Source organism: Brienomyrus brachyistius, chromosome 1 (genome assembly GCF_023856365.1).
Source record: "Brienomyrus brachyistius isolate T26 chromosome 1, BBRACH_0.4, whole genome shotgun sequence".
Taxonomy (NCBI): domain Eukaryota; kingdom Metazoa; phylum Chordata; class Actinopteri; order Osteoglossiformes; family Mormyridae; genus Brienomyrus; species Brienomyrus brachyistius.
In genome coordinates, this window is record NC_064533.1 from 8,716,273 (window position 1) to 8,736,326 (window position 20,054).

General features: G+C 48.1%; 1 protein-coding gene and 2 long non-coding RNA genes across 7 annotated transcripts; 1 reads left to right on the forward strand and 2 right to left on the reverse strand.

The window, feature by feature from the left end:
- Positions 1-2,928: 2,928 nt before the first annotated feature.
- LOC125743752 (uncharacterized) lies at positions 2,929-9,816 on the reverse strand. Its single transcript, XR_007398329.1, has 3 exons — positions 9,632-9,816; positions 9,295-9,499; positions 2,929-4,463 (listed from the first exon to the last, which is right to left on the reverse strand). It is a non-coding gene; the product is annotated as an uncharacterized LOC125743752 (long non-coding RNA).
- Positions 9,817-11,870: 2,054 nt separating this feature from the next.
- tes (testis derived transcript (3 LIM domains)) lies at positions 11,871-19,343 on the reverse strand. Of its 5 annotated transcripts, none has more exons than XR_007399559.1 (8): positions 19,146-19,343; positions 17,990-18,075; positions 16,797-17,055; positions 16,084-16,458; positions 15,679-15,894; positions 14,232-14,390; positions 12,858-13,131; positions 11,871-12,617 (listed from the first exon to the last, which is right to left on the reverse strand). XR_007399559.1 is itself a non-coding variant. In XM_049024611.1 (8 exons), exons 1-7 carry the CDS (start codon positions 19,170-19,172, stop codon positions 12,940-12,942), a joined length of 1,314 nt encoding a protein of 437 aa, XP_048880568.1. In that variant the 5' UTR covers positions 19,173-19,342; the 3' UTR covers positions 11,871-12,648; positions 12,937-12,939. The 5 variants fall into 5 exon arrangements, 1 of the variants encoding a protein (XP_048880568.1); XR_007399560.1 differs by having other exon boundaries at positions 11,871-12,569; positions 19,146-19,342; XM_049024611.1 differs by having other exon boundaries at positions 11,871-12,648; positions 12,937-13,131; positions 19,146-19,342.
- Positions 12,521-12,974, forward strand: LOC125748474 (uncharacterized). The gene is made up of 3 exons (XR_007399563.1): positions 12,521-12,617; positions 12,666-12,761; positions 12,858-12,974. It is a non-coding gene; the product is annotated as an uncharacterized LOC125748474 (long non-coding RNA).
- Positions 19,344-20,054: the final 711 nt, after the last annotated feature.

Below are 20,054 nucleotides of genomic sequence, written 5' to 3' on the forward strand. Positions count from 1 at the left end.
AGCATGTATGGGAACTCCGTCAGGGCGGCTGGAGAAGCATCTCAGGAGGCCACCTCATGAAATTGATGTAGAGGAGAAAGTAGGACCAGCCAGTCCCTGGAGAAATTGAGGCTAAGGACCTTGCTCAAGGGCCCAGTGATGGGATCATTTTACCCACCCAGGGATTTGAACAGGGATTTGAAGTCTCAACCCACAGCTGCTTATCCCGCCCCACCCAACAATTTTTTTTTATTTAATACTTTTTCGGTCAGTGCATAATTCAATACATGTCATTTTATAGTTTTGATGTCTTTATAATTATTTTAAAAAGTAGAAAATAGTAGAAATAAACCTTATTGTGGGTAGGAGTGTCCAGATTTTTGACTGGTACTGCAAATAGCTGACTATTCCTGCCGAATACATTTTGCGATGTCCAGTGCTCACCCTAACAGTTTGCACCTTCATGCTGTGAAACACAGCAACCTGAACGCACAAGTCTGCACTGGAACGAAGGGGGTTCCTGGGTCGGAGGAGGGAACCCTGGTAAATGATGAATCATCTGTGTGACATCATATGCTTCATGAGACTCCTTGCAGGTTTTCCAAGGCTTCCATCCTTCTGGGTGTGGAGGAGGCACCTTCCTATCGACGCCGTGCTTTAGGTGCTCCTGCTTTAATAAGTGCAGCATTCCTCAGTTCCTGCTCTGTTATTAGAGACTGTGTACCGCCTTGGTCTGTGGGCTACTTAGTTCCATGATACCTGCACTCTGATTTTTAGTGTATAATGTGTGGAATTAAATCCTTCCATGTGTCTTTTTAAATGGTCTTCATTGTTTGCGTCTTTTTGAAAGTCGTATAACGTCAAAGCTGCAAACTAAGAATTTTTGTCAAGGCCGAGTTCTGTCGTGTTTTTGGAATGTATTATGTTTTGCACAGTAAAGGAAGGTCTGCGACGTCATTCGACAGTGAGGTTAACAACCACTGCCGCTGGCACTGCATACCTTCTGCATGAGCTCATTCTGCTGCAAACTCCACGGTGCCAAGAATGTCCATGACAGGTCTGAGGGTGACAGGCCTTTCAGACCGAGCTGCCCAGGAACTGCTACGGAGAAGATAATGGAGCAGGCAGGGGCTGAGGAGCCAAACTCAGCACGTGGAAAGTAAATGTGATGGCTAATTAATGTGGAGCAGGAAGTGCACTAGGGTTCTGTTATGCTGCAGAATAGGTCATTCCAGCCTTATCTCATCCTGTCAGGCGTGACCTCATGACACTCGGACCCCAAGGTACATGTTTAATTGTTCTTGCAGTACTGGGTTCTTTGTCAAACACAAGTGGATAATTGCATTTCCATTTGTATGGGGATCATGGTGGTGCTGGTGCCTGACAGAGACTCCAGGCAGCCTTATGAGGCAACCCCCCAGGTCACCGAATGATGGGACCCAGGTCACCTTCCTATGGGAGCCCAGGTCACCTAGCAATTGGACCTCAGGTCATCTAATGATGGGACCCAGGTCACCTTCCTATAGGAGGCCAGGTCACCTAACAATTGGACCTCAGGTCACCTTCCTATGGGAGCCCAGGTCACCTAACAATTGGACCTCAGGTCATCTAATGGTGGGACCCAGGTCACCTTCCTATGGTTGCTTGCTACTGTAGCCTTCAAACTTTCGAGGGAGTTTGCTCTGGAGCCATTTGTACTAAGGTAGGTTTTCAGGGACTCCAGGCTATATAAAGCTCTCTGCCTCAGACCTCAGGCAGCCCTTACTATGTCCTTCCCACAGTTGCCCAGCCAAGCCAGCACAGATTTTCCTGGCACCGGTTCAGGAAAGGGCTGCTTTAAGCGGGAGGATGGAAACTAAGAACAGCCTTTGCCTGGATACAATGAAACATACACAAACACAGGACCTGATGATTCAAAGAGGGACAGAAGCCTCCTTCATCATCAGTAACGCTGCCCTGCGTCTCTCATAGCAAACTGTCACGTCTACAACAACCACAAAAAGAAAATGTCGGTACTCAGCCGTACTCTAAATGCTCTGAAATCCACACAGCCCTTAGCTTTCTTTTACGCCCGGTTCCTCCCTGCCGTACACGGAGCCAGCATATCTGCTACCCTCTCTCTGTGCCAAAATGAGTCAGTCTTGCCTCAGAAAAACAGAATTCCCTTCCTGCTTTCCGCATCTAGCTAGGAGGTCCCTCCACCGAAAACAAGTGGAATACCCCGGCAACGAAACGCGAGTAGCAAACCTAAATAAGTCAGCCACGCCAAGTACAGACATCTGGATCATTTTTGACAATATATGTTGGCAGGTTTTCCTGACCTAGACTGAACTTGATTGATGTCATTCTCTAATGGAATCCTCTATATTTCAGATTTGATTCATTGTTAGCATCGCATGCTCAGACATGTGGACAGTCTCCTCTTTCCTTTGTTCTCCAGTAACTGGTTTCTATGGTGCTTGTCTCCGGGTTTCCCATCTGACATTTCAGCAGAGGAATGTCTGTAGTCAATAGCACGTATAAATGGATTCTGCTTCAAGCCAGTGAGGAAAGTCAGCTTTACAACCTTACGTATATCAGACCTCCGCATCAGCAAGGGAAACCTTGATTCTCCACCATTCACAAAATATACATTCATCTTCCAGATTTTACTAGCAACATTCAACAGTGCCCACAGTCACAAGTAATGTAATACTATATTATGAAACATCAAATAATGTTCTGCTGTTCAAGAAAAAAAAAAATGATGGCAGGTCTCGTAAAGAATGGAAACTGCCAAAGGACATTCTTGAAGTCATGTTTCTGTGCTTCAGAATTTCATGCCCTGCTTAGCTCCAGAACTTCCTCTCCTAATCGGTGAAGGCCAGGCTGAAAACAGGATAATTGTGGAAAGCCTTCCTTTGAGCCTGTGAGAGGCACACCCTCATATCTGGGTTCAGATTTTCCCTTTACACGGAGGCATTGTGTTTTCAATAGCCAGAGGAAATCACGACATTTTTTTACAGCATGAGTCAAATCCCCCAGAGATTGTCCTGCGGTCACGGAATCACCTGCTGACAACAATATCCTCGCATTGACGTGGAAAGGGCTTCCCTAGTTCCAAAACAGGAGCCTTAAATGAGGAAAACACAACATAAGGATGAAGGGGAGGTTCCCCAGAAGAACAGGCAACAGGACCTGCATCATCAGATCCTGGAGGAGGGAGATGAGGAGCAGGGAGGTACATAACTCATGATGTGAAGACAGCAGCGTGCAGGAGAATGTTCAGGAGGCATAGTGAGGAATGCCCGAGTCAGAGGAGGGTACAAGTAGGTAAAATACAGATTTGCCCGCCCCTACCGAGAACAGTTATGAACTAGAGGTTCTCAGAACATCAAACGCTTGCTTGATACGCCTTCAGCAGAAAAGTACCAAGGTGCTGCAATACATAGACGAGGCGACTATCCAGAAAGACTCCCTGTGTGATGAAATGAGAAATGTTATTTCTGTGAATTCCCCTAGAAGTCTGTGACACAGAAGAAAAGCATTTCAGTGGACACAATGTGGTTTTACCTACTTTAATAATCTCCTTTGACCCTTCCTGCTTTCCTTAAAGCAAGTCACGGTCACGATCCAAACCACGCCTCGCACAAACAGTGTAACAATGGCGAACACGATAAACACAAGCGCACATCTGCTAAAGCCTGAGGAATGTTTCCCAGGCTGCCAAAGGAAATAGTTGAAACGACACAGTAAAGATAATGCTGAACAGAAGCTCATGCAGCAACCCTAAGACAAGGACCTGACATTAATCAAGCCCTGTTTTCCAGCACAGAGCAAGAATGCCGGTTTCTTCTGGAAAGACTTGAAGGATTAGCGTTTTTCCACTGGGTGTGGCTGCAGGACCCACCAAAGATCTGCAAAGCACACATCTGTGTACACACTCCTCCACTTCAGTACTACTTAAGAACTTAACTGTGAAAGCATCATCTGATTTGGAGAAATGAATCTATGAATGCATAACTGTATAACGGTTTCAGCACTGTTAGCGTTAAGGACTGAATGATTGAAACTATTCACAGAAGATAGATAAAGTCACCTTTTTTCTTCAGAGGAACACTGCTATTTCATTGGTTTCTTCAAAGAAAAACATAATTGTGAAAAAACATAGTTCACTCAAAACTGATGACTCTTCTGGAAAGAATGTGTAGTCAAGATTCCACTGGCATTGTTCAGTCACACTTAAATAAAACTGTTCATTACAGAGATGCCCCACTGGAAGAGCATCTAATTCATCACTTATCAGCCTTCACAGATGCAGATATTCAGCAGATCTGTGCAGCGGAATCAACCTGCATGACGACAGTCTGTATCTCCAGCTGTCACGGTGCTGGCAGCTGCTCTCCCCCAGGTCACCAGCCCCCAGCCGCAGGCCAGGGGCTCGCCGCTCTCCAGGCTCTGCCGACACAGGCCGCCGTGTCTGAGTCAGCCTCTTGGAACGTGGCCTGGATGCAATGGGAAAGCTGTATAAGGCTGAGCCCCTGGCTTGCACTGCCACCTCCCCCAGTTAGCAAAATGTGGAAAAATTAAAGAAGCCGGAGGGAGGGGTGCTTCTAAGGGGGTGCCTCTGATGGGGTGTCTCTAAGGGGGTGTCTTTGAGGGAGTGCCTCTAATGCAGTGGTGGGGAACCTGATCCTTGCAGGGCCGGTGTGGGTGCAGATTTTCGGGATGACCTCTCAATCAGCAAACAATGAAGCAGGGGGTCTCAAATCCAGTCCTGGGGATCCACTGTTATTCCAAAAACCCGCACCCACACTGTCCCTCCATGGAACAGGTTCCCCAGACCTGCCCTAATTGGTTGCCTGTAATGGGGTGCCTCTAAGGGGGTGGCTGTAATGGGGTGCCTCTAATTGGGTGCCTCTAAGGGGATGGCACTAAGAGGATACCTCTAATGGGTTGCCTGTAATGGGGTGCCTCTAAGGGGGTGGCTGTAATGGGGTGCCTTTAAATGGGTGCCTCTAAGGGAATGGCACTAAGAGGATACCTGTAATGGGTTGCCTGTAATGGGGTGCCTCTAAGGGGGTGGCACTAAGGGGGAATCTCTAATGGTCGTCCCTCTAATGGGGTGGCACTTAGAGGATACCTCTAATGGGTTGCCTGTAATGGGGTGCCTCTAAGGGGGAATCTCTAATGGTGGTCCCTCTAATGGGGTGGCACTAAGGGGGTACCTCTAAAGGGTGCCATTATTTCAATTATATACAAGAGTTCCAAAGGTTTGTATCAGCCCCGTTGGACGCATTTCGGCTTTCTGTCCATTTTGGCCTCAGGAGGACACTGACGCTTTGACATGGATTAGCTAAGAAGACAACGCGCGACACTCTTTGCTCAATGTAGGCCTTGAGGGTAAAACTGGAATTAATGGAGCAATTTAGCAGAAATGAAGCTTCTGTAAGTACATGGCTTGTTGAGAAACATTTAGACGGTTTCTTCTGTCTGGGATAGAGTTCACCCAGTGGCAGCTTAGTCTCTGCTAACTGTGTCCGTTTGCAGGCAGTCAGGGAGGTTCTGGAAAGTGCATGATGAGAGCAGACCATCCCCTCCATTTTAACGGTGGGCTTCGGCAGAAACTAAGCTGAACGAATCTCAATCTTAAAAAGTCTTAGTTATAGGATATGAAAATGTAGCATAAACTGTGTATAAATCAGTAGATACAAGGCAGTTTGATCTAGGAAAAGATCAGAATGCAGAAGAATTTCAGAATTATGCGGTATCTGCGTGACACAAAGAAGGGGCTTAGCTAGGAATTCTAGCCTGCCTGACAAAATGACACCTTGGGGGGGGGGGGGGGGGGGTGTCCCTCACCATTAAAATTGCTGGCGTGGGGGTATGTATATTATATGTTCCCCATGGTCACCAAGTGTATACATTTGGGCCATTATGTTTCACATTCCGGGCCCCCTATATGGTATGGGGCCCCCTGAATCTGCCACGCCCCTCTAACACTCCTGGACTCAAGTACACAAAGAGTTAATATATTTCTTGTAGTTAAAGAATAAAAAGGAATAAGAGGTACATAATGAACGCTGCACCTCCACGCAGTGTGATCTGAGGGATCGCTGGGCAGCGGCTCTGAGGTCAGGCACCCAGAACATTCCAGCCTGGTGTGTCTGTGTGTGTGAGTGCATGTGAGAGATGATCTGTCTGTGGCTGTGTGTCTCTGGGGGGGTTGTATGTTACTTTTTAGCTTGTGGTGACATTTTTCAGGTCCCCACAACAGTAACCTCAATTTTTTTTAACATCCAAATGCAATCAAAAAAACTAAAAATGCCAAAGGTCTTGTATCTTGTTCCATTACTCATGGTTAAGGTTATGGCTGGGTAGGGGTTAAGGTTGCCATTGTTGCAATTAGGGTTATTCTCATAGAAATGAATGGAGAGTCCCCACAAAGATATGAATGATTGGACTAAGCATGTGTGAGAGTGGCTCTGGGAAGATGTAGAGCTGTCCCAGTGTCAGGGACACATTTTAAACACATCTTCCTTTACTCTCTCTCACTCTCCACCATGTAAACACATCCCAAAAAAGCTCGGCCTGCATGCAGCCTCGGCTGTCCGGCCCGTGAAAGGAGTGTGTGCGGAGCGTGTGCAGTCTGATGGGCCCCACCAGTGCCCCTGCAGGACACCCTGACATTCCCAAGCAGTAAATTCGCACTCCGGATAATAACCAAACAAGGCCCATGTCATTATCGCAATCGTCCGTGAGCTGCATGGAAAGCTGTCTGGGGGTCTTGCCAAACTGCCGCCTCAAGCTCGCGGAATGTGTATACTCAAGTCTGATAGGGGTGGTGAGACAAAAACCATGTTTGCACATGTTTTCAATCTCTGATTGGGTGATAAAGTAATCGGTAATCCTACCCATTCGCAGCCCTAAAGACACGCGGAGTAGTATTGGGATACTTACAGCTGCTGATCCTCCTGATAAACATACTACAATAGATGTGCCAGTGTAGTAACAATTAGCTTTTATCTTAAGCCTAGCCAGTGCTTGATGTGGGCCGGTACTCACCAGTACACAGTACCAGCACCTCTTGTTTTTTTCTACAGAGTACCAGCATCTCTCAGTATCTGCTGGTACCACATAACAAGGGGAGTATCGGCACCTGGTACTGAATAACAAGGGGAGAACCGGCACCTGGTACTGAGTAACAAGGGGAGAACCGGCACCTGGTACCGTGTGACAAGGGGAGTATTGGCACCTGGTACCACATAAAAAGCGGAGTACCACACCTGGTACCATGTAACAAGGGGAGAACCGGCACCTGGTACCGCGTAACAAGGGGAGAACCGGCACCTGGTACCGCGTAACAAGGGGAGAACCGGCACCTGGTACCGAGTAACAAGGGGAGAACCGGCACCTGGTACCGTGTAACAAGGGGAGAACCGGCACCTGGTACCGAGTAACAAGGGGAGTACCAGTACCTGGTACCGCGTAACAAGGGGAGAACCGGCACCTGGTACCGTGTAACAAGGGGAGAACCGACACCTGGTACTGTGTAACAAGGGGAGAACTGGCACCTGGTACCGAGTAACAAGGGGAGTACCGGCACCTGGTATCTCATAACAAGGGGAGAACTGGCACCTGGTACCGAGTAACAAGGGGAATACCGGCACCTGGTACTGTGTAACAATGGTAGAACCGGCACCTGGTACCGTGTAACAAGGGGAGTACCGGTCCCTGGTACTGAGTAACAAGGGGAGTACCGGCACCTGGTACCGTGTAACAAGGGGAGTACCGGTCCCTGGTACTGAGTAACAAGGGGAGTACCGGCACCTGGTACCGTGTAACAAGGGGAGTACCGGTCCCTGGTACTGAGTAACAAGGGGAGTACCGGCACCTGGTATCGCATAACAAGGAGAGTACCGGTCCCAGGTACTGAGTAACAAGGGGTGTACCGGTCCCTGGTACTGAGTAACAAGGGGAGTACCAGCACCTGGTATCGCATAACAAGGAGAGTACCGGTCCCTGGTACTGAGTAACAAGGGGAGTACCGGCACCTGGTACCGAGTAACAAGGGGAGTACCGGTCCCTGGTACTGAGTAACAAGGGGAGTACCGGCACCTGGTATCGCATAACAAGGGGAGAACCGGCACCTGGTACCGAGTAACAAGGGGAGTACCGGTGCCTGGTACCGAGTAACAAGGGGAGCACCGGCCCCTGGTACCACATAACAAGGAGAGTACCGGTCCCTGGTACTGAGTAACAAGGGGAGTACCGGCACCTGGTACTGAGTAAGAAAGGGAGTACCGGCCCCTGGTACCACATAACAAGGAGAGTACCGGTCCCTGGTACTGAGTAACAAGGGGAGTACCGGCACCTGGTACCGTGTAACAAGGGGAGTACCGGTCCCTGGTTCTGAGTAACAAGGGGAGTACCGGCACGTGGTACCGAGTAACAAGGGGAGTACCGGCACGTGGTACCGAGTAACAAGGGGAGTACCGGTCCGTGGTACTGAGTAACAAGGGGAGTACCGGCACCTGGTATCGCATAACAAGGGGAGAACCGGCACCTGGTACCGAGTAACAAGGGGAGTACCGGTCCCTGGTACTGAGTAACAAGGGGAGTACCAGCACCTGGTATCGCATAACAAGGAGAGTACCGGTCCCTGGTACTGAGTAACAAGGGGAGTACCGGCACCTGGTACCGAGTAACAAGGGGAGTACCGGTCCCTGGTACTGAGTAACAAGGGGAGTACCGGCACCTGGTATCGCATAACAAGGGGAGAACCGGCACCTGGTACCGAGTAACAAGGGGAGCACCGGCCCCTGGTACCACATAACAAGGAGAGTACCGGTCCCTGGTACTGAGTAACAAGGGGAGTACCGGCACCTGGTACTGAGTAACAAAGGGAGTACCGGCACCTGGTACCACATAACAAGGGGTGTACTGGCGACTGATACCGCATAACAAGGAGAGTACCGGCGCCTGGTACTGAGTAACAAGGGGAGTACCGGGACCTGGTACCTTGTAACAAGGGGAGTACCAGTCCCTAGTTCTGAGTAACAAGGGGAGTACCGGCACGTGGTACTGAGTAACAAGGGGAGTACCGGTCCGTGGTACTGAGTAACAAGGGGAGTACCGGCACCTGGTATCGCATAACAAGGGGAGAACCGGCACCTGGTACCGAGTAACAAGGGGAGTACCGGTGCCTGGTACCGAGTAATAAAGGGAGCACCGGCCCCTGGTACCACATAACAAGGAGAGTACCGGTCCCTGGTACTGAGTAACAAGGGGAGTACCGGCACCTGGTAAGCAGCACTCTGTAGGAGTTACTTTTACCTTCAGAAACTCTTCATGGGTAGATGAGTGCATTCTGCGAAGCCTTTCTGGCACAGAATGCTTTTGGTTCATCACAGCAGTCGCTGCAGTGTGTATTTTTGGAGGTGGGCTTTTCCTCTCCGTAGCCAGAGCCACCACTTCTGTTGCTCCCAAATCCTCCATATACAAAATTTTCAGCTGCAGCCACACCGTTGGCTGTTGGCCACTGAGTGTATATCAATTGACAAAATACCAAATCCAAGACAGTATTTTAGTTGGTTAAAATGTAAATAATTATGATAATTATGCTGTCTACGAATACATTGCCAGGGTAGGAGAGTCATTTTCAAATGCTCACCTTTTTCTATGCACTCATGAAACAGATACTTTGCTCTCCATGCCCGACTCAGAGGCATGATTTGGCTTGCACGGAATCATCCGTCGCTTTCTCGTATCTGCTTCTGATGAATTGCTTACATCATTCAGCCAGAGGTGTCAGGCTCTTCCTGTCAGGCAGAGAACAGCACACTTTGTTTCACTAAGTACGGCTCCCCTGAAAGGCACAGAGTGTCTTTGGTTATCCTCAGCAGAGCAGCTATGTTACTCTGGCTTGGAGAGCAAGGGAGGGGCGGAACTGACCCACCACCCCTTCAGTGATTGCATGTTTGGATAATTACCCAGAATTCCCAAGCAGCAGGGAAACCCCGGCTGGTGAAGCTTTGCCCAGCTCCGGTCCCCATGACGATGAGGCACTAACTAACCACCGGTGTGCCATCCAGCTGCTTATTTACCAGGAGTTATTGTCCAGAAGCCTCCTGCACATGCTCAGTCACTGAACACTTAGTCTTCCTGTCTCTTTCTACATAACATTCAGTAGCTGGAGTTTTGTCAGCCATAATATCTGCTACATCTGCATGTGATTTATACTCTTGAGACGTCATTCCTCTGAGGTTTTTGATGAAGAATTAAGAGGATTCTTTAATGTTGGTACAGGACCTTCTGTGGGGAGGGGGGGTGTAGTGATCTCCCATCTACAGACCCCCACATTCCCGCGCGTTGCCCTGACAGTCGTCGCTATGGTGCTCAGCTGGCAAAAATCTACCCCCAAGTGCAGCTTGCTGTCCAATCCCCTGAAACACTGAAAAGTGGTTCCCAGTTATCGGGGCTATAAATATCCCGTCTCTGCGAGGAAAAGGACAAACAAGGCACTAAGTATAAAAAGCTATATGTCGGGATGAGTGAAACATATAATTTTTAAGAATCTGCAATCATCAGTGATGTTCTGTTTTGTGGTGCTGCTATATTTTATTAAAAATCAGTTTCTGATGAAGGGGAAAACACGAGGGCAAACGAGGTATTTTCTTCTTGCTTTTTGTGGTTAAGCTAGACCCACGAATTCAGCCCCGCTGTCATAGATCATGTGCGGCATTTTGTCTCCAGGCTTCGCTCCTCCGAAACCTTCTGAGAAAAGCGTCACGCATCTGGCAGCTGCCTCACCAAGTTGTAAATTACGGCAGTCGACAACAATCCATTCCTGTCACAACCAGGGAGTTTATGGTGAGCTCTCATGCTAAAAAAACGGGCTCTTTGAATGCAGGAGCGTCTGAGAACCTAAGTTCTGATAACAAAGCAAAACGTTACTATGAACGTTTCAATGCAAATAAGTGAGGCGAACGTGAACATGGATACACACGAAAACTGGCATGAGCACAGCCCCTTTAAGAACGACACAAATCGGCGCCCCACAGTGGAGTGCTGCGGAAGTGCTTTTCAAGCTCATATAAATTAAAAAGTTTCATTGCTTCAGATTTCCAACAAAGTAATTATATAGCGCGACTAATTAGGGGGTTGAGTTAAATGTTATGGCGCTTTTACCATCTCATATTTTCCCTGCACATCTTTTTACAGCTACTGATGTCTTTGCTCGTGATTTTTATTATATGTTTTGCAGTCATTTTGCTTTTGTTAATCTTATTTGTTTGTACCGTTTCCTTCCTTTCGAGCACAATTCTGGCAGCAGATAGACCAGCATTTTGCGACGCAGACGTACAGCGTACATTTGTGCACGTGACAGAAAACGTGAAGCACTTGCATACATCCATATCCAGTTCGTACGGTGAACATACATTTATTAAGGCAAGCTTTCACTAGTCTCTAACCCCGTCCCTTTAAGTAGCCGAGAGAAAATATTCATGTCTATTTCAGGATGACGTGTCCCAGAGGAGGGAAGGAAGGACCAGGGCCCTTTGAGAGAATGTCACAGCCCTCTACGAGTGACAGCGATAATATACTTAATGGGCGGCTGCCTGCCAAACTTAAAAGAGAGGCTTCCTCTGCAAGAAAGAAAACTCACCATGCAATCCTCAGAGTGTCTCTGGGTGAGACATCAAAGGGACGGTGGAAAAGGACTTTCCCCTGCACACCTCAGGATGAAGAGCCAGCCCATCAGCTGGGACAACCAGGGGCAGTGCCTTCGCGTCCGTCTGCACGGGGGCAAAGCGGGCACTGCTGATTGGGTCAGTGCCACCGCTGACAAAGACGCTTCCGGACTCGGGGGGGGGGGGACCAGCTATTTGGGCAAGGCAACACACATTCCATCTTGACCAAGGATACTTTATTAGCGTGTATGAAAGGCGTTTAATAAAGTGCAGCTGAGTAGCACGATGAAAATACAACAATGCTGTAAGAAACCTATTGCTTTGTATTTCTAAGCAGGTATGAGCACCACATTTTACTCCAAATACTTGGTGTAAGAAAGAAGAATCCCTGACTTGGCATCAGATGTCCTCCGACCGTGACCTCTGTTCACCTGATGTTAGAGCACTCCCCCCCCCCTCAAGGGTCAGTAGTCACTTTGAATGCTACTAGTAAGCATATCATTAATACAGTGAAAGGAAACTGCTTGCTTTGGCTTAATCTCAAGTTCATGTTGTAGGTCTTAAAGAAAAAAAAAAATCACCTGTACAATCACTAGAAATACATGTCAGACATAAGGCAGACCCGCACAACCCTCAGAGAGGACTGTGAACAACAATGGAAGCATTAAGAACACCGATAAAGGCTGGGGGAAGGTGTTTTACGGATCTGAATACAGATGACTGCCCCCTAGCTGTGTGAAGGTGCACTACATGTCTGAATGTGTAAGAGTGCCCCCTAGTTGTGTGAAGGTGTTTTACATGTCTGAATGCAGTTGTGTGAAGGTGTTTTACATGTTTGAATACAGTTGAGCGCCCCCTAGCTGGGTGAAGGTGTTTTATGTGTCTGAATGCAGTTGAGCGCCCCCTAGCTGGGTGAAGGTGTTTTACATGTCTGAATGCAGTTGAGCGCCCCCTAGCTGGGTGAAGGTGTTTTACATGTCTGAATGCAGTTGAGCGCCTCCTAGCTGGGTGAAGGTGTTTTACATGTCTGAATGCAGTTGAGCGCCCCCTAGCTGGGTGAAGGTGTTTTACATGTCTGAATGCAGTTGAGCGCCCCCTAGCTGGGTGAAGGTGTTTTACATGTCTGAATGCAGTTGAGCGCCCCCTAGCTGGGTGAATGTGTTTTACGTGTCTGAATGCAGTTGAGCGCCCCCTAGCAGGGTGAAGGTGTTTTATGTGTCTGAATGCAGTTGAGCGCCCCCTAGCTGGGTGAAGGTGTTTTATGTGTCTGAATGCAGTTGAGCACCCCCTAGGCCGGGGTCTTCTTCTTGCACTCCACTGAACAGAAGAGGCGGCCCTGTACAGCCATGAAGCGCTGGCCGATCAGGCAGCAGGAGCAGCCGGAGCAGCGGAAGCACTGGGGCTCGGCGTGCCAGTTGTGCTCCCCGTAGGTGACGCGCTGGGCCTCAGGCTCCACCGGCTGCTGGCAGGCGGCGCAACACTAGGGGGCAGTATGGACAAAGAGAACAATTTAAAATTCAATGATTATGTCGGTGCAAAGCACACCTTTGGTGTTACACTTTGACTCCACGTCCAGAATCTACATTCCATATTTTGTCTCCATCCAGCTCCCTGCCTGGGGGGAGCAGAAATGTGGATTGTTTGGGGGGGGGGGACTGCTTCAAATGATGTGTGAGTTCCAGGAACACATTTCTTAATTCTCCACACACGGCATGCACCCACTTCTTTGAAATGAAAGGGAAAGAAACTTTTAAGTATTTCACTCTTTTTGTCCAATCGTGCGCCGCTGAACAGGTGGGTGTCGCTACCTTTGCTAAACGCCAGTCCCTCTCTCATGATATTCCCCAATTTGCTGTTTCTGTAGTGGCGGGGCCAGCACAGCAATTTCTAGAAGGGGGCGATCAGGATCTTCCAATTATACGCTAGTTACCCGAGGCTGAGGTGAAATGGTCTCACGTTCTCAGCTATGAAAGGCCGAGAGCCGAGAGCAGAAAAGCGATGCGAGTCGCCTGTTCATTCCTCGCTTTGCAATTGTGCGACGGCAATGTACGATCAGAAGTCAACTTTGCATTGTTATCCGTTCCTGGGCCAGTGATATGCCGTACGATACTGCTGGATGGCAGCATCCACCCAGCCAAGCATTCAATCTCAGTAGCATTTCTGAGCGTAAAAATCTCATAAAGTATTTAACAAAGTATCATATGTTTATTTTCTCCTGAAATTAACCATACAAGATTACTTTTCAATTACTGGTATTTAATTAGTTACACTATTTACTTATTCAGTGACAGTAGTTTACATATCATATCAAATATTTGACTTTTCCACTTCATCAGAATGTACCCTAGTCGTGAATCGAGAAGCACCTGTGTGCATATTCCATGGCAGCTGAATACTGCCTTTGGCGCAGAAACACCTAGAGGAGATTCACTTGAAAAAGTGAGCGTAAGGACTGAACACACCTTTTGCACTTGTGTGTGTGTGTGGACGTGTTACCCTGTGCAGCGCGCAAGCGTGCTCAGTGACCCGATAAGGCGTGCTGAGGATGAGAAGGTGGGGCGGGGGCGGATGACCGCTCACCACGGCGTGGTTCTTCATGTAGCACGGCTTGCACACCGGCTTGTCCTTCTCCATGACGTAGGTTTCCCCCGCCAGCACGCAGTCGCAGTCGAAGCAGCAGAAGTGTTTCAGGTGCCAGTCCTGGCCCTCGGCCTGCGTGTACTCCAGGCTGAAGATCAGCTGTGGGAGAGCGCGTCGACAAACATGCAGGTAACCCTAATCCTAAGGGTGTACTCACACTAGGCGATCTGCACCGTGCCCAGGCACATTTCACCCCCAAAATCCAGTTCATTTGACTAGGGTGATCACTCCACACTGAGCCTGGGCACGATGCCCATCTAGTGTGATCGCTAATGGAGCGGGTCGGTTGTATAGATTAGGTAGCGACAAACATTTAACAAACATGGCGGCAAAGAGATGAGTTTGGTTTGTGGCAGAGGTGCAGTGTTTGCTGGAAATATGGACTGATGAGAGTATCTAGGAACAGCTGGATGCAACAGAGAAAAACTCTGGTAAAATATGTGACTCTTCTTCTATGTGCAGCACAATTAAATGAAAATCACTGCACTGCATACAAGATAAATCCATGAGTTGCCGTCTGTCATGTACCCAAAATGACTCCAAATAAGCAATAAAATAAGGACATTAGTTGTGAACTCTGGTGTGCTGTGCGAAAACACTTTTCTTCCTGTTTGTGTCACATGCGAGTATGCCCTAAATCTAAACCTAATCCTAACCCTAAATCTAAGCCTAATCCTAACCCTATATCTAAAGTCGTATATTACGACTATGTATATTATATATACACATTTGTGCTGCTTCAATGATGAGTGTCTCTCTCTCTCTCTCTCACACACACACACACACACACACACATTACTGAAGGAGCACATAGAAACAAAGTAGTATTCTGGTGCTGGATTCACTGAAGAAAAATAAATAAATCAAAAGTAGGGCAAAGTAGAGTATTTAGCATAGGCATGACTCTAAGCCTAATGCTAAGCTTAACCCTAGTCCAAGTGTAACCCAAACCCTAACACTAAGCTCAACTCCTAACTGAACATTAGCTGTGGGGGAATACTGGGATGAGGGGGCCGAAGCTGCTGGTGCAGGAGAATCTCCCCCAAGTTAAGACAGTACAGTTCGATGGGTGGTGCACGTGAGATGCCTGCGGGTGGCACCTGAGCTGAGCTTAACCAGGTCACTGTGAGAGTCAGAAATGGGTCTCGGACCAAGGCTCCAACCCACACTGAGCACTGAACTCTGCTGAAATGCGCTAATGAGATTAAATACAATTAAGAAAATAAAGGTAACAAACATGGTAATTATGAGTTTCATTTAGAACGGGCGGTTTCTCAGGGCTAAACCCCCAGGGCATAGCAAAACTCCCCATAATCCTCAGCTCAGGATTAATGGAGAACGAGCACTCGGCTGACCACCCCCCAGCCTCACCCCTGCGCGGCCTCACCTCATCGCAGCCAGAGCAGCGCGGCTTCTCGCTGTCACCGTAGTGACGCCCGCAGTACATCTTGCTCTTCTTCCAGAAGTAGATCATGTCGACGAGCAGCTCGGAGCAGACGCTGCACACGAAGCAGGCCGGGTGCCACAGCTTGTCGTAGCCGGCCCGCTCGGCGTATACGGCGGGCTCGCCCTGCCGCATCGGCTGCTGGCAGTGGTGGCACGACTGCGGGGAGAACAGTGGACACAGGTTAGGACTTCCACGTACAGTGTATATGCTGCGTGTCAGCAATAGCCAGCATCGAATAGCTAAATAGCTCCTCCTAGTTACTGATGTGAATTGTTTATTTTGGAAGCTCCTCCCACTTTCCATCTCTGTATTTCTATTGGCTCCCTTAAAGTAAAGCAAACTCACATAGGCTTGTCCAGCCTTGGCTGCAGCCTGAGGACTTCCTGTAGGTCCCACCGTCCCCACAGCAGCCGTGGTGGCCCTGCCTGGCACTCCTCCACCCCCGCTCCCAGCCCCAGGGGCCTCCCTTGCGGCAGCGTGAACCTGGCTCTTCAGGTCCTCAGGCAGCGTTAGGTCACCCACGCCCAGCGCCTCCTCCTTGTACTTCTTCACATACTGCTGCATCTGCTTGACCTCGCCCGGCGACAGCTCGTGGCACTTGGTCGGGTCCTGGTCGTGTTCGGGCAGCTGCTTGGCCAGCTGCTTCTTGCGGTACATGGCGCCTTCGGTGCCTGTGACTGGCTGCTTCTCCTTGGGCAGCATCTCTATGTAGCGTGCGGCCTGGAGGCAGGAAGCAGGACACGCTTAGGGACGCATGTAGGGGTGGGGCCACAGGAACATCGGTATCAGCTCAAAGCTGATTGGCCGCCAGGGTGCCCCATCTCTTGTCATTCACCACATAAAATCACATAATTGGCTAATGATGAGACTGGCTCTTCTGTATGAATTATCGCCTTTTTTATGACTAAAAAAAGAAGGTCATTCCTCCTTCATCCCAAAACCAAGAAATTACTTATACCTACAATTGTTTTCTAATTTTTTACAGCTGCCTGCACAGCTGCAGATCTGCAGGAAGATGATCTGCTTAACGGCTAACACAACGTAAGCGTGAACGTTACCAGGCTTGGGTTGGCCACAGGCGGGATCCACTCATACGTCGCCACCTTCAGGACCGGCGCGGCGTCCTTCTTGACTGCCGCATCAGTGGGGAGGGGGCCTGTGTTGCCCGGCGCAGAGGGCAGTACATCTTTCTTCAGCTTGGCGATGAGGCCGGTGTATTTGGTGTCCTCGAAGAGCTTGCCCACCTTCTTTCTCTCCTCGGAGCTCATCTGCACGTCATGGTCCTCCAGGCCACATTTGCAGTTGCGACAGATCTTTCTATAGGGGAGTGACATCATACCATAAGCTAGGGGGCCCCAATGCTCAAACATTCGAAAGCTACATCAGTCATACACTTTCGCAAAGGCTTACTTATACAAAATTATAATATAATGCAATGAATCCTCTGTTATTTGTTGTGCTAAACTTGTTGCAGAAAATTAATACTTCGTATTTCCATGGGCGCATTTAGCTGCGAGCAAAGTGAAATGACGTATTGGGGGTTTGCACCGGATGGCTGCAGATGGTTCGCATCTAGCCCAGATTTTTTTGTCCAGAGGAGATGATGCGTCTTCATGCACATGGACTGCACGTGCAAGATACACTTTATGGACAAAAATATTGGCCATTAAACCTACAGGAACTTTCATGACATCCCATTCTAAATCCACAGCCATCAATAAGTTGGTCCCCCCATTGCAGCTATAACAGCAGCCACTCTTCTGGGAATTTTTGCCTATTCATTCAGAAGAGCATCTGTGAGGTCAGGCACTCATGCCTTTTCACCTCTGTTTCTATCCATAAAATTCAGCAGTCATTACTGCACACATAAAGACTAACGGCTCTCTATGGAAGGTCATGACCTCCTGGCTGCATGACATCACACCCACAACATCCCATCTGAAACAAGTGATTCTTCAAATACACCCCTATAGCAGTCTTCCCCCTATAGATTCCCCGGATTGGCCTCTGATGGTAAAATTAAACTTGCTTAAGATCTAGATACCTGGAAAACACAACGCAGTGCTTTCTTGTGTGTTATCTGAAGATAAAGAGAGAATTATCAGCTCCCTTACAATCTGAAGAGCAGGGATGTTATTGCAGAAATGTTACTTTTTGTTGTTTTACAACTAGAGACAGGATGCTGCTCTCCCTTGTTATAAAAAAGAACAAACCTTCACCCAAAACCTTAAGCGGTGACAGTGAAACAAACCTCCAGAAGTGCAGCTCGAAGCCTTCACATTTATCTTTGCACTTAAGACATGGTGCTCCAGCTCCAATCTCGTGGCCCAGAGTGACCTGCGGAGAAAAGGACCATGGTGAGAACGTCAAACCCTATGCAGACCCTCCCAGACCCTCTGCATGCAGATGATATTCATACATTTGCTGTTACGTGTCCCGATTAAGTAAATACGGTAATTCTGAAATACTACGCATAAAATCCACAAGTGAAATGATGCCATTGCACACTCGAGAGAAAACTAAGCTTAAGATGTATCTCAATTTGGCAACTTTCCTAACGGTTTTCATTCTATTCATGTCAAAGACCTTTGTCAGTTTCTTACTAATTCATGACTCAGTGCAGCGCTTCCGTTTAATGGCCACGAATGAATGGAGGTGTGTCCGCAAACGCTGATAAAGCTTCACCAAGAGCAAACAGCGGCACGTAGGCAGGGTCACAGTATAGTAGGATACTACTAAAAACTTCGTATGAAAGCTCAGCTTTCGTGTTCATTTCGCCATTAAACTGGGGAATTAAGCAGCCAAAGGCGTTTTTCTTATGCAAGTCAAACGGACTGCGCAGGGCTTCCTTGTGTCACATAGGACTGTTGAGGTTTTGCACTCTGAATAACACTTAAGACGGCCTGAAAATCTTCGGGCCATGCATTTATAACTCGAGAAAAAACCCCAGAAAAGTCCGTAAAATCACGTCCACATGCCCCTTGGAGCGCAAAGTCCAGTTCGGGAGCCGCATCTTGCGATCCGCTGGGTGTCCATACGTGATATCAGTTTATACGAGTAAACATTATAAATGTGCATTTTGCTGTAAATATATGAATATCAGTTTTCATATCAGCTCAAAGGATGTGCATGCCTGTACGGCACATGGTTTATTGATTACAACTACAGCTCGTGTATAATTGAAAGAAAGATGTCGTCAATAAAACAAAAAATTTAAGGGCACCTAAAATATAACATAATATAAAGTGTCTATAATATAAAGATAAGTGTGCGGCATAAGTCAAAGATGAAGGGCCGATTGCATTTCAGAAAGCTTACATATATAAGCACATTCTGAGATCATTTGACGGGACGTAGCGAAACTCCGCCGCACCTCCAGGGCGTCGTCCACGATCCGGGACACGTACCTTTTTAAGCTCCCGCTCCACTTCCATGGTCCGTAGGCTCACTGACTGCGACCAAAGTGTTGCTGTGTGTATGTACTTATTATAAACGCTGAGCCTTGTCCTCTCACGGAGCGCAGACCGACGATCCTCACCCCCGTTTTATTGTTTGCAGGCACTTCCGCGGCTGCGGCGCCTCTGATGGCCAAGTAGAGTACAGGGCGCTCGGGGAAGCCGTGCTATGTTATGCAGGGAATGTGCGTTCCATGTTCATTAAAACGCTTTTAAAGATAAGAACGACTTTGGATGCTGGGATGATTGTCTGGATATATTATTATTAATAATATTATTGCCACTATGGAATCACAACCTGATTTATTGATTTATTAAAATACTGACGACCTTAAAAACAATGATAGAGTGTTATGTTTTACCAACCCGATGGACCCCTTGACCAGCTCCATAAAGGCAGTATCAGATATTGGGTGCGATGGAGTTGGGCTTATGTCTGTCTGCAGCTGACGTGACGTGGAGCGCCATCTGCCGGCGGATGTAGGGATGGAGTATAAATCATATATCATGACTGCAGCCAAGTCGGACAACTTCCACTCCTCGTAATGTGTCTGCGAGATATGATTGCAATGGCCGATCTCGCGGCGTTGGAGTTCTTATTGAGAACCTTCCTGTGTCTTTTAAGTGAGGAGCCCATAAGTGAAATAAAGAGAGATAAGAATACATTGAGGAGAAAATACATTTATTCTATCCCCTTCTCTAGGCATGTTCCAAAAATTATTGGGTCTGTGGATGATGTCATTCTTCTGTACCAGGGGGTCACCAACCTTTTTGAAACTGAGAGCTACTTCATGGGTACTGAGCCGTATGAAGGACTACCACTTTGAAACCCCCTCCTAAATTTATTTAAACTTCACGTAT